This window comes from Phyllostomus discolor, chromosome 14 (assembly GCF_004126475.2).
Source record: "Phyllostomus discolor isolate MPI-MPIP mPhyDis1 chromosome 14, mPhyDis1.pri.v3, whole genome shotgun sequence".
NCBI classification, from domain to species: domain Eukaryota; kingdom Metazoa; phylum Chordata; class Mammalia; order Chiroptera; family Phyllostomidae; genus Phyllostomus; species Phyllostomus discolor.
In genome coordinates, this window is record NC_040916.2 from 32,432,091 (window position 1) to 32,445,789 (window position 13,699).

The 13,699-nt window shown below is 49.3% G+C and overlaps 1 protein-coding gene across 2 annotated transcripts in view; it reads right to left on the reverse strand.

Annotated features, from left to right (window-relative positions):
- The window catches only part of OLFM3 (olfactomedin 3), a 153,582-nt gene that overhangs the window by 35,470 nt on the left and 104,413 nt on the right, over nt 1-13,699 (reverse strand). Inside the window, exon 1 of one of the 2 annotated variants that reach the window (XM_028502884.2) lies at nt 1,417-1,685. The exons of the other annotated variant lie outside the window; for it this stretch is intronic. Coding sequence (XP_028358685.1) covers nt 1,417-1,545 — 129 coding nt within the window. The 5' untranslated portion in view covers nt 1,546-1,685. Of the gene's footprint in view, nt 1-1,416; nt 1,686-13,699 lie in introns of those variants that run through there. 2 annotated transcript variants of the gene reach the window in all.

Here is a 13,699-nt window from a genome sequence, read left to right on the forward strand (position 1 = left end):
GACTCTACCTGCACGCAGAATATCTACCTCAGAAGCCAGGTGCCAGGTTTGCCAAAGAGCTCAGCCCTGGGTTTCCTAGCTGAGATTCATTTTTCGAAAGAGTTCACTCAACAACTCAGTCGTTCCAAACCGCCAGGCATTTGAACATAGAGGAAGTGTGAACATTGAGAAAATCTCAGTAAATATGAAGCATTGTGAGTGTCTCGGCTTTGTCATTGTTTATTGATGACACGGTCTGCTTTTCCTCACAGGAGGGATGGAAAATCTCTTTTCCATCTGTCCACCCTCATGCAAGCCATGCAGAGGAGTTTTTTGAAGTGACTCAGGGGCAGCCAAAACCTGCGGCGGGAGGGGGTGCCCCTGCACCTCCCGGGTCCTCTGCTAGCGCCCTCAGTGCTGGGTGAACCTGGGAAATTATGTAATTAACTTGACCCAAGTCTATTCAGTTAATTACACATTGATGGATAGATTAATTTTATCAGGATCTGCACGCGAGTCTGAAAATACAGCATTCCTTTCCTTTTAATATCTGGCTTTTTCTGATTCACTGGGGAAACCCTGTGGTCAAAATCAGATAAACTACAAAGGTGAAGACCGCAAGTACTAATTGTTTCTGTGCATTGTATCTGATGGCAGGAAAAGTGTCTTTCTATGCTAGTCCTTCTGTTTGAATTTATAAACCTCTACCGGAAAAACCAACAGTTTTCATTTGAAAAGTTTTAGAATATTGCTCACTACGCCTTGTTCAAACTATCAGATGAGGTTTTGTTGTAATTTGGCAAGGGTTAAAAAACTACTCATTTTCCGGGAAGGAAGGCTACAAGAGTTACACTTGTAATAGGAAAAGCCGGTATAAAAAATTAAACAGTGAAGAGAGATGATTTTTGTCAAGCGCGTTATCTATTCTTGGTGTTTCGTAGCTTCTTAGGGACTTTCTGGCAGGCTTTAAACCGCTCAAGTTTTGTTCATTCATGTTTAAAAGAGGTTGCTTTCTCTGACTGAATAATTGCAAAGAGCCACAGGAATTCAATTCCAAGGAAGAGCCTGCTGCAGCACAACTAGATTAGATAGAGGAGCCCGGATAGGAACAGTTACAGGGGTATTACAGACATTAAAAGAAGAATTAAAATAATTAGGAAACAGATTTCAGAAAACAGATTTCTTGAAGAATCCTTCCAAACCTTAGGTTAATATAGTTAAATAAAAGCTTTTGATGATTAAGAATTTAATGAGTACTTCCTTTCACAGGTAATATCTTTGGAAGTCTATTTATTTATTTTTGATGTAATGTTTTAAAAAATGCCTCAAGTTACCACACAGAGAAGCAAAAATCTGAGCCTTTGCAGTTTACAAAACCAAGCCCCTTGGTTTAACGCACCTACTTCCCCAGATGGCCAACCCACCCGAGTCACTTACTGAGGTGTCTGGCGCCGCCAGCCTCGTGCCGTTCAGTCCTACCCAGGAAGGGAGCATTTGGGACATCCAGTTAGAGATCATGGCCAAGGAGCTCAGCACAGCGCCAAGCTTCAGCAGTGGAGGGCTCATGGCGGTGGAGCTAATGAGTTTTCCTGGAGGCTGAGGGAGCTCCCGGGGCAGGGCCGGCGGCAGGGGGCGGGACTGCAGCGGCCACCTCTGCACATGAAAGCAGATCCATCCCCAGCTGTTGTCCCCGGGAGGGGCCCCTGGACCTCTGCCCCCGCCCGCCCGCCTGCACTCACGGGAGGTGCCCTGCTCGGCCCTGGCCTCCCTTCCCAGATGCTCATCCCAGGGACGTTCCGGGAAGGGCTCGGGTGGTAAGCCTCAGAGCAGAGGTGGGCGGGAGGGGGGACCTTGGGCTGCCCCTACCCCGCTGGAGGCCGTGAGCACCCGCAGAGCCCACTTCCTGCGGGGCCCGCGGGAGTGCAATCCGCTCTTTGCCCTTCATTAAAGATGCGCCTTCGGGTGGAGGCCTCTGCTTGCTCACACATTTCAGACGGCGGACTTCCTACCTACACGTGTCTCCAGGCACAGGCCGCTCACGAAAACAGAAGTCGGCACAGAATTCCCGAGAGGAGAGGAAGAGACTTTTTTAAAAATAGGAACCTAAAATTAGCTCCCTGGCCTCTAAGGCGCATCCCACAGATGCACAGCTGCTGCCGGGGGGGGGGGGGGGGGGGGGGGGGGGGGGAAGCAGGCACCTGGCAGGTGGACGGGCCGGGAAGACAGCCGCGGAGAAGAGCTCCCCTCGCAGGAACTGCCTGTGTTTCCAGTGGATGCTCAGGCACCTGGCAAACGCGCTCAGCTCTGCTTGCTCTGGGCGGGCGAGGACACCTGACACCAGGAGGTGGTCTCGGGAGAGGGCCTGTGCTTTCAGGAAAAAGCCCGGAATTGGAGTCCGGGAGCCTGAGAGTCTCCTTCTCTTGTAGTGAGTCATGTGACTGGCCAGGGACATCCAAGTTCCTGGGATTCTAGTTCTTTCTTCCCTTTTCTACAATACAAGGGGGTTGGACTCCCTGCTCTCCGAGGTTTCCTTCAGCTGTAAACTTGAATGAACGACCTGTTTATTAGATATATTTTGCTGGCAAATGTATACATTGCACTGGAGCTTACGGGTAACTTTATTATATTGTTTGCGAATACCGCAAATTGCCCACATCCAAATCTCAGCTCCTGGATGGAATAAATCAGAGGCCGTTGTCTTGTATCACGTATATGGTTTAAAGTAAAAATACAGAGATGAGATATCAAGGGCAATATGGCTGAGTGGAAATGGAATGAAAAGGAAACTGTTATAAAAAGGAAAAAAAAACCTATTGTTTTGATTCCTTAGGAGAATTCTGAAATTGTTTGCCATTGGAATTTTCAGCCAAAGATATATATTTCTCTTAAACAGTTTAGGCAGGGGAAATGAAGAAATGGCTGCCATAAAGTGGAAAGAGATACACGTTTATAGAAACGTGTGACCCATCTAATCTCAAAAACGGCCTTAAACCGGGGTCAGTGTTGAGATAGTCCTCAAATCTTCCCTGCATCTATTACCTGGGACCCAGGCTGTTGTTTTCCCTTTAAATCATATCCAGAGGACTTCAGTGGACTTTTATTTTTTAACCAAGTGTCCAGAAAATCAGATGTTACTTATTTTTGTCTTTCAATAATCACGTCATATGATAAACCAATGAGGATAAAAGCACAATAGTTTATATACTAAACTTGGCATTAAGTAATAGTCCTCATAGAAAGGACTGAATTTTATTTTAGTATTACAGTTTGGCAATAACAGAAAGCAACGTGGATTTACAAATCTGATGGTTTAGAAATACACCTGCAACTCTATATCTGACTTTCACAAGGGAGGGGAGTGTCTTTTCAAGAGCTTAATTTCCAAAATTGAAAACAAATACTCATGCAATTACTGGGTAATTTAAGATGCAACATGGCAGATAGTAATTATACTTATTAATGGAACTGTCAGTTGACAAAATAATCGTCTCTTTGGAAGAATATAGGATTGAGTGTCAGAGGAAACCAGGCTCTTAATTGCAAATCCAAAAAGAAAAGAAGAAATAAAAACCCAGCATAAATGGAATGCTTCTTGTAATTTCCCAGAGATGCAAATAACCACACTAAAGGCTGAAAGAGAACAATAGCGAATGTTTATGATTCGATGATGTTTATGAACAACATAAAAGCTATAATGTGCTGTTTTTTAGAGCAGGTTTAAATGGCACACATTGAAACAGAAAAGCTTTCATTCTAATGATTATTAGTTGTGGGAAATAAACATAACTACCATTTGTAAAGGCCTAAATAGTGTGTGGTGCTCTCCTATTCCGGCGAAGTGATTATCGTTACAATTTCCACTTTAGAAGTTCCAGTCTGCAGACGGGAAGGTGATTTTTTTCTGTGTAGAAATGACAGCCTGTCTTCAGGGCAGGAAACCGGGTGGGTAGGGAAGTTCTACGAGGAAGGGCGAATGGTAGGGCGAATGGCGGTGGAGTCCGCGTGAGAAGACCAGGCTGGAAGTATTCACGGTGACCACATGCGGGGCTCTGGGCCCCCTAAAGGTGCCTGGATATTTTACCTTGTTCGTACCTCAAGGAATTTAAGCACAACAGTGAGATCATTAGTGTTATGTCTCAAATGATTGTGTTGGCATTTTTATGATGCAGGGTAGGCAAGTGGGGATTGCAGGGGGAGCACGACATCAGAGCCAGGAGGTGACTTAGGGACATCATCTCCTGGTGGAGACGTGACACGGTCCTGGGGCGTGGGGCTGGGAGTACAGTTCCAAGGGGTGGATTCCACAGAGATTTCGGGTCGCACCAACAGCACCTAGTGGTTGAACAGATGGGAAAAGTCAGAGAGAGAAAGTGACCCGCAGAAATGTTGGGGTTCGGGGCTTGGGGGGTGAATGGTGTTCACCAGGGTAAGAAGTACATGTAGGAGAAGTACGACTTTAGGGAAAATGTAGACTTTATGGTCACCCCGGATGTGAGTCGCCGACGGTAGATGGAGTCCCTGGGTGGTCACGTGCCCACATATGGAGTTCAGGGAAGAGTCACTCTTACTAGACCACACAAGCACAGTGACCTAGCAAAAATCACGGGTCCCACAGAGATGACAAACAATGCTTAATTTAGCAACAGCCTTAAAACTGCTTACCAATGATTTTATTGAGACTTTAATTCAAGATAATCTCTAGATTTAGTTACCCAAACATCATTACCTATACACTTTTGTTTCAAAACAACGAAAACAATGTATGTCACTAGTAAATGATGAAAATATTAGTAACTCTGGTAATTTCACAGAAAATGTGACCTGACCACATATTTCCTTTTTACAATCTCGATGTGGATCAATTAAAACCTGCAAAGTGTGTTATCGCTAATGGAATGCTGAATGATACTGACTAATATATTTATTAATTAGATGTGTTATGGTAGCCTGTCTTCCTATTATTCAGAGAACATTTAATGATAAACCTATGTAATAAATAATTGGTAAGCAAATAAATAATGACCAAAAAGATTTATAGGTGACTTATGTAATGTCGGCATGCCCCGTCCTTGGAATTTTATTTTTTCCCCTTAATCTGGAGCACAACAGTTTGCCATTGCTTTCGACGCTCAACACACTTTCCAGTCTGGGGGCCCTTTGTTGGTAGGTGTGTAGGGGTTTCTGCTGAACTCAGCTCGGATCGGAAAAAGTCAAATGCATGGAAAGACCCTGGTGTCACATAAAATATGGCCGAGAACCCAAAAGTTTGACCCTGAGCAAAATGAGAAAAGAGGCTGAGATTATTCGTGAAACAATAGAAAGACTGAAGGAGAAATAGCCTGCATGGACTTCATTGCAATTTAAAACATCTGAACTTTGCGGAAGGGCCTGAGGAAGAGAGGCAAGAGGCTCGGGAGACGGGTTTGCAGAAGAGCTCGCTGGCGGAGGAGGCGCGGCGGGAGAGGCCGGCCGCCAGGGAGAACGGTGACAGACACATGGGCCGTGAGACCGGTGCAGAGCACGGGTAAACCCGAGTGACCCCTGGAGATCGGCCACGTGGGCTCTCGTTCGCAGGGTAAGCAGGGACAGAAGGAAGCGCGGTGTGAAAGGAGCCCAAGGTGGGAGACCATGCTGGTGTTGCAGTCACTTCGGGGGTGCTGTCGCCCCGGATGGAGGCGTGGTCTGTGAGTGGTCAGGGAAATAAACAGCTCCATTCGTGAGTCTTCTTCCCCTGGTCTGTAACATGAGAGACGTACCAGCCGTATGGGAGGGTGCTCAGAAGGACTGAGTGAGAGGGAGAGGCTCTGTCTGTGGCGCGTCAGGTGCTCTGTGAGTGGCAGCCCTGCTCTTGGTGAGAAACGGCTTGGCTGGGGCAGGGCCCCAAGGTGCAGATCAGCTCAGCCCGAGCAGGTGCGGAGTTCCGTGGCTTCGCTGGGGGAGGTGGAGCTGGGCTCGGGCTATACGCTGGCTTCCTGCTCAGCCACGGTGGGCGAAGAGAACAATATGATGGTGCTGAGTGACTCAGGTCACTCTGGGTTCCTGGAGTGAGTAGTCCAACTCAAGGGGAAGAAGAAGAGCCACCGGCCTTGCTTCTCCTTCACTGAGAGGTCAAGGCAAGGGCGAGAGAACGCCCTACAGTCCCGCTGCCACGTGGACCCCCCCACCTCCCCTGTGCCCGCGCAGTCCCCTCTCCCTCCTCTGGCCACCGATCAATCCTTGGTGTCTAGGCAAGGCTGGCCCCTCCCCTGTGCACTGTCCCTCTCAGACTTCCTGTAGGAGAGTCACCTGCAAGCTCATTAAGACCCAGGCTCCTAGGCACCCCTACGAGTCTGACGCTAGCTCCAGCATCTGGCCAAAGAGCTTGCGTTTCTGGAAGGCTCCTGTCTGGTGCTCTGCTGCCATTTGTGGACCGCCCTTCGGGTAGCCTGCCCCCGGTCAAGTTCACCTCCCTTCCCCAAAGATGGCTCTCTTAACTCTGTCCTTTCTTTCTGACAACAAGCCTTTCTTTTTTAAATGGATTATTCCCAGCCGTATACAAACATGCCCTGTATTGTTTACCTTAAATACAGACAAATAAACGATATTTTCTTCATACCACTTTCTCTCTATTTGTTCCTTCACTTCTCACTGTTTTTTTTTAGAGCATGCCTCCTTCGAAGAATTGTCTATACTCGTCATATTTGGTTTTTCTCTTCCTAATCAGGTTTTTCTCAACACTTCTCTATTCCGCTGATAAACACTGCTTTTACCAAGGCTAGCGGTGACCCACATTGCTAAATTTAGCAGTCAATTCTCCGTCCTCCGCTTCCTTGGCCTATGAATTGTATTCACCAGACTTTGACTTTCTCCTCCTTGAAATGATTTCTTCCCTGGGCTTCCAGGATACCACAGTCACCTAGTTTTCCTCCAACTTGACTTTCTGACTCATCTTTCTCAGCCTCTTTTGTTGATTTTTTCCCTCATCTATATGCTAATGACTCCCAGATTCATTTCTTCCCCTCAGACCTGCTCTATCAATTCAGGCCTCTTATCCAATTATTTACTTGACATCCCCACTTGGGTGTTTAATAGACATCTTAAATTGAACATGTTCAAAAATGAGCTCCTGGTATGCCTTCCCCGTCTCCAGCAAACAAAACCAGACCTCAAAGAAACGGGCAAAAAAGCATCCCTATGCCGTCATTCCTGTAGTCCCGTAGTCTTTCCCATCTCAACCCTGCGCTATAGCAGCTCTGTCCGAAGGGTTAGGTTTCAACCTTAACTTTTCCTTTTTCTTAACTTTACATCTCTTATCCATTCCATCAGCAGGTCTCCTGATCGCTACTTTCAACATCCATCTGGCATTTAAACGTTGACTCCCAGGCCCACCGCCACCACCGTGCTGCTTCAGGTCACAGCCATGTCTCATCCGGTGTGTCACGGAAGCTCCCAGTTCCTGGCCTGGTACCACGTCAGTCTATTCTTTACCCCGCAACCAGAGGGGCCCTGTTTACATTTAAGTCCGATGAGGTTATTTCTATGCTTACAACTCTGTAACGAACCCCCATCTCACTCATGGTACGAGTCAAAATACGGAGCATGAGCTGGAAGGTTCTACCCGGTCTCTCCTATCTCACCAATCTCATTTCTGACCCCTCCTCCCTGGAGTCCCTCTGTGTCCACAGGGGCGTGAGATGCTGGTCCAGCTCAGGGTCCCTCCCTGGGTCTGCTCGCCTTTGGTGGAGTTCCAGCCCCCAAGTTCTTCTCACCGCCTTTCTGTTTGAGTTCCAAGACCGCCTTCTTGGAAGGCCCGTGCTGATCCTGCCATCTCCAATGTCTGCTCTTTCCGTCTGGCTGCTTTGTACTGCCCCTGGCTGCGTGGCGTTTTTCTCCTTAGAACCGGTTATCAGGGAGAACTCTCCGTGTGCTCCTGATTCACCCTCTGCCGGAAACCGAGTTCCACGAAGGCAGGGACTGTGCCCGGCTGGTTCACGGGGGTATTCTCAGCACTTAGGGGAGCGCCCAGCACACAGTAGGTTCTCCATAAATATTTATGAAGTGAATAACTAAATGAAAATGTGACTGTTTTGTTCATGTCCTGCCCTCAGTTTAAAAGTGAGACCGTTCTCAGTGTGAAATTACAATATACCCCCCTTACTTATTGATTGATTTTTTTTTTTTTGCAAAACAAGCCAGTGCACTATATCGCATCTCACACGTGTGTTTTTGCGTTTGTCCGGTGAACGTACACGTGACTAGGGAACCGTGTAAAACAGTGAACCATTATGCCTATGGTTACAAGCGCTTTTCCTCCCACGTTTCGGAGTTAGAACGCAGGCACTTTGGGTCTGTGCCTAGAGGTACTGCCTGCAGGTCCTGCTCCGTGTTTTCTCGATAAGCCTCGCGTCCCTCAAAGCTCAGCTCCACACGGAGGCGATCTGCTCTTCCTCTCGCCTTTGGCTGACGCGGTTTGTCTCTGGTAACCGGGGAAGGAGGAAGAGACTGGAGGCGATGGGAAGCAGGGTTTACATGAAACCAATTAGGGGAGACAGAGATCTGGGTGTCCAATCGCCGGCTCCCCTTCAGCTGGCCCTTGGCCATTCATGAGCGTACAGCCCCTAGAATCCAGTGCGTTGCCATCCCTGCCTGGGGGCTGCAGGGTTATCTCAAAAGTTTCCACTAATGAAGGAATGAATTTAGCGGGGATTTCTGTCTTCTCATCTCCTCCTTCATCTGAGGAGCCCCGGGGGATCCTCCCTCAGCAGCTGCCGCTGCTGCTTCAAAGGAGGAACACTGATGTGTGGGGGAGGAATACATTCAGGGCACGCTCGCTTTCTCGTTTTTTCCCCTGGCACTCCCAGTGGAAGAAGTGGGAACATGTAAATTCAGGATTAGGCCGGGGGAAGGAGGGGGCAGAGAGCTGGGCCTGAGGGAAGATAAGGCAGAAGGCTTTGATTTTGTATCAGCTTCATCACTCTGGGTTCCCCGCTGGGAGATGATATGAAACCGAGTTCCCTATAGAGTCCCTTCCGTCCTGCGGTGTCCCACGGGGGGACTCAGCTTTGCCCCTGCGCACGCCCCAACACCCGCCCACTCTGCTCTGACACATGGCTGGTGTGCGGCCTCCCAGAGCCTTGGGTTCTGCATGGACATTGGGGTTAATCGGAGAGCCTACTTCCTCAGGCATTTGGGGGGATGGGATAAACTTCTAGGTACACAGCACTTACCACGGGACCGGCCGGTAAGGAGTTCTCAATCTATGGGAGTCATTTTTTCAGTGCCAGAGAGGTCCTGTATCTTTTCCTCATCTTTGTGGCAGACAGGGTGGACACGGAAATTGTGATAAAGACGTGAAGATCATCACACTTTGGGGCGACTTACTAATATGAAGGCTTTTCTCCAAGTCTTGAGTGTGCAACATATTCTTGATTCTAATGTGGCTGGTTGGCAGGGACCCACTGCTAAGAGCATCCTAGGAAAGAAGGGACGAACATGCCCATCCCACAGCGCCGTGGGCAGCTGCCTGTCGCTGCCCGTCTCCCCAGCGCTGGTCTGAGCACTCTGCTTGTGTGAACTCATTTAACCATCATGCAGACCCGAGGTGCCGGTGTGGCTACTGCGGCCCCTTCACGGGCGAGGAACCCAGGCGCTGCGAGGTGAAGTGAGCTAGCTGAGGTCACATCGCTAATAAATGGCGAGGCCGGTATTCAAACCCCCACAATCACATTCTCAGAATGTCCTCCTGTGTGTGCATGCACGGGCACACACAAACAATCATAATATTATGGCAAACACTGATTTCAGACGCTGTCTTTTAAAAATAATTGGAATCGTTTGGGGGAAGATGAAGGGCAAGTCACTGGCATCTTCTCAGCCAACGAATGCTTCGGGCTGAGCCCAGAACTGAAAGGCAACATGTTTCCCGTTGCTGAGCCCATCTTTGGTTGTGACAGAGCAAAGCTGTCCCCGGGAGACACCGAGTGGCAGGGAAGCAGTTGAGTCCCTGCGTCATTGTCATCGGAGTCCATGTTCCGATTTTGCTAATTCGCCCACCTCGTCAGGGCAGACCGAAGCGTTCCATTACTGCCAGAAGCTTTTCCGAAAGAAACTGTTTAGGAAGAGTCATGCAAAGCGGTGGGAACATCGCCCGGGGAGCTGAAAGGAGACATTTCCGTGGCAGCGTGAAAGCATGCAATTGGATCTTCAAACGGGCAATTTTCTGAAACCTTGTCGCTAGTTGTTTTCATCAGCCTTCTCTCCCTCCTGCAATTTGAAATGTATGTTTAGCAGGAATCCCGGATCTGGGGGTAGTAAATAGCCCCCGCACCGAAGGGCGACAGCAGGTGACACTTGCAGCCTGCTCGGTAAACAGGCACCTCCATGGCGGAAGGCCTGCAGAGCGAGTCCATGTGGCAGCAGCGGCAGCAGCCACCGTGCCATTGGTCCGCACTGCCCTGCACCCGTCAGTGTCTCAGGATTGAAAGCTCTGGGCAGGCAAACGTAGTGAAACATGAGTGTCAAAAGATCTGGATTCGAAGTGAACCAGGCATGCTCTGCTGTTGAAAGCGTCTTGAGAATTGCAGAGTTTTCTGAAAGGGAGGCGGGCAAACAGGGAAGAACTGGGGCATGAAAACCACCACCACATGGAGGAAGCTGTGCAAGGGTATCACCTCCTTTCCTTGGCCTTTTCGTTTCTCTGCAGTTGAGCACTGTTAACCCGGCGAGAGGGGTTTTAGGAGGAGCTGAGGAACAATATCTGAACGAGGTCCAAGGGCACAGACAATTATGGCCTTGACAGTGAGTGGATAAGGAAAGGAAAACTGTTTGACAAAGGTTGTCTCTCGTGATTGACATTAAATGGATGATTGTTTGGCTTAATATTTTTTGTTCTTTCCACGTTTTTTTAGCCTACGTTTGCACTCTGCGGTGTTGTTAGAAAAACATAAGCAGAAGTTTGTTATTACCCTCTTGTCGACCTTTAAAGATGTTGATCTATGAAACATTTATTAAGTTCACTCTTTGGGCCAGAAGCTGTAGTATACAGAAGAAAGCAAACTACATACGATACGGCTTCATCGCTTGAGTCATTTCTCTGTCTGGGGGTGGAAGGGAATATAAGCAAGTACGCACATCTGAGCCAGGGGTTGCACTCTCCGAGGCACAGCGGAGGGTAGAAGAAGGCGGGACTACTGCCGTTAGTTGAAAGGGCTGGCAAGAACTTCATTAGCAAAGGTGCTGGAGCTCATGGTAAAAGTTCAGCCCTTCACAGTCTAACCGTTACCTGGCTTGGGGCCGTGGACGGTGTCCTTGACCCTGGGCCCCGAAATGAGACGCGGAGCCCAGGTTGTGAGGGGTTGGCTCCTGTGCGTCAGGTTGGGGAGCCCTTCCTTGGTCAACGTGCACCTTTTGTCCCAGTGTTTCACGCTTCGGCCTCTTTGGACTGATCAGATAAAACCGCGATGTCGACCTGAGCCGTACTCTAGGGCTGCGGAGTGTAAAAAGGCTGTGAGAGGATGCGACCGTGATTAAGAAAAGAGGATTTGCCTTGAGGAGGAGGGGAGCCATGTAGGACTATCAGAGATCCTGCCAGGACCGTGCGTTGACCGAGAAAATGATATTCAAAACCACGTGTACACGCCGACAAGGAAAAGTTTGAATTCTATCTGTCCGTAACCTGGGACACGGGTGTATGGCCAAAAATGAATTCCAGCAGAGAGGCTGCTGGCCAGGTTTCTGCACGGAGGTGTGCAGACAGTTGGACAGAGGAGCACTGGGATGCTGCCCGTGTTGTTACAGGTGGAGTGTCTTTGCAGCGCATCCTCTTTCCCTCCCTTCCGCCCCCTCCCCACCTCCTTTTCTCCCCTTTCCTTCCTCCCTCCTCTCTCCCTGCCTTTCTTCTTCTTCTCTTCTGCCCTTTCTCCCATCCTTCTTTCCTTTTCTCTCTCTCTTTCTCCCTCTCTTTCTCCCCCTCTCCATCTCTTCCACTTTGAGCAACCTTGAACAAGCCTGTCTGGGAGTCCTACTCTGATGTCAGAGGGGAGGGTGGTGTGTGAGGGTCCCCCAGACCATCGGTGTGGACCCGATGTCTTCCCTCTCCACTCTTTCTAGGTTTTTAGAAACAAAACAAAACAAAACAAAACAAACAAAGTTCCCTTTTCTAAGCATTCCGACATGCATGCTTAGGCGATAATGTACCCCATACCGCAGTCCCTAAGGTTTTTAAGAAGCTATTGGATTTACAACTGGAGGCTGCTCATAACTGCTGTCCCATAGTGGGGGTCCCTCAATCGTGGGGACCTCATTTGTGGCTTTTCTCCCAGGACTGATTTGTAAATCTGCCAGCGATAAAAAATAACTTTGTTCTCATATGGTTTGCCTTTCAGTAATATGTAAGTCAGTATTTTCCTACAAAAATTATATTTGGAATTACTGTCTGCAGGCGATGGTTTGTTTCCTGCTGGATCATAGGTGCACTTGACAGGGTTTGCTGATCCTCCTCTGCATGCGGACCCTCAGTGCGGGCCGTCAGAGGTTTATGAAGTCCCCTCTCATTGGAGGCCTCACAGTCTGGTGGGGCGCTGCCAGACGCAAGGCAGGAGTCCACCTGTGAGCACACTTCCCCTAGATGGCGATGGAGAGTGCAAATGAGATGTGGTGGGAAGTCAACAGGTTAGCAGTTCGTTCCATTTGGGTGGAATAGGAAAGGCTTCCGGGGACAGTGGTTTGTGGTGGAGTCAGTAGAATTTCCCAAATAGATCGGGAAGGAAAGGCCATTGTGCCCTGGGGGTAGCATGTCAACAGGTGCCACTGAGGTGCGAGGGATCGCTGGTGCTTTCAGGAACTCCAAGTTGCTTGGGGTGGGGCCCATCAGGAGTGCGTGCCGGGATGGCACAGAGGGGACTGGGTAGAGAGGTAGCAGGACCCAGCCGGCTCCTGTGACTCCCGGGAGAGCAGATCATACCACAAGGACTCTCTCAAAAGTTGCAGGCAGGGGCCCTGGCTGGTGTGGCTCAGTGGACTGAGCACTGGCCTGTGAGCCAAAGGGTTGCTGTTTCGATTCCCAGCCAGGGCATATGCCTGGGCTGCGGGCCAGGTCCCCACTAAGGGGCATGCAAGAGGCAACCACACATTGATGTTTCTCTCCTTCCCTTCTTCCCATCTCTAAAAATAAATAAATAAAACAGAAAAGACTAGAGATGCAGAAGAGGCGGTCAGCCGTATACGCAAACTGTGGGGGGTGGGGTGGGAGAGGATGAGAAGGAGGGTGATTTCACACCATCCACTCACTTTAGGGACACCTTCCATTCCCTGTATTTAGGAAAGGTGATCCATTGTGTCTCGGCAGCTATAGAAATTGAAGTACATTAATGTGATTTGGTTATACGCTCATCTCTGAGGCAGGGGGTAATCCAGAACTATCTGGAATTCTGCGTACTGCCCGCACTTGCCCATGGGAGTCCCGGCGAAGGCTCTGGGTATCCCAGAAGCCCCTCAAACACACGGGGCTATGGAAGGGAAAGCCTGAGCAGTTACCGGTTGGCTGCTGAGTAAGAACAAAAGGGCCCCGTGCTGGGGGGTGAGGAGGTCAGGACACCTGTGTGCGAGTCCCAGTTCTTCATTTAAATTTAGCAGCATGGCACACCTCCGCCTCCTTTTCATGTGCTCCGTTCTCTGACTCTCTGTGCTCGCTGTTCAGAGCGTGGGTTTGAAGTCGCACAGGCCTGGGTTGCGACCTCATTCT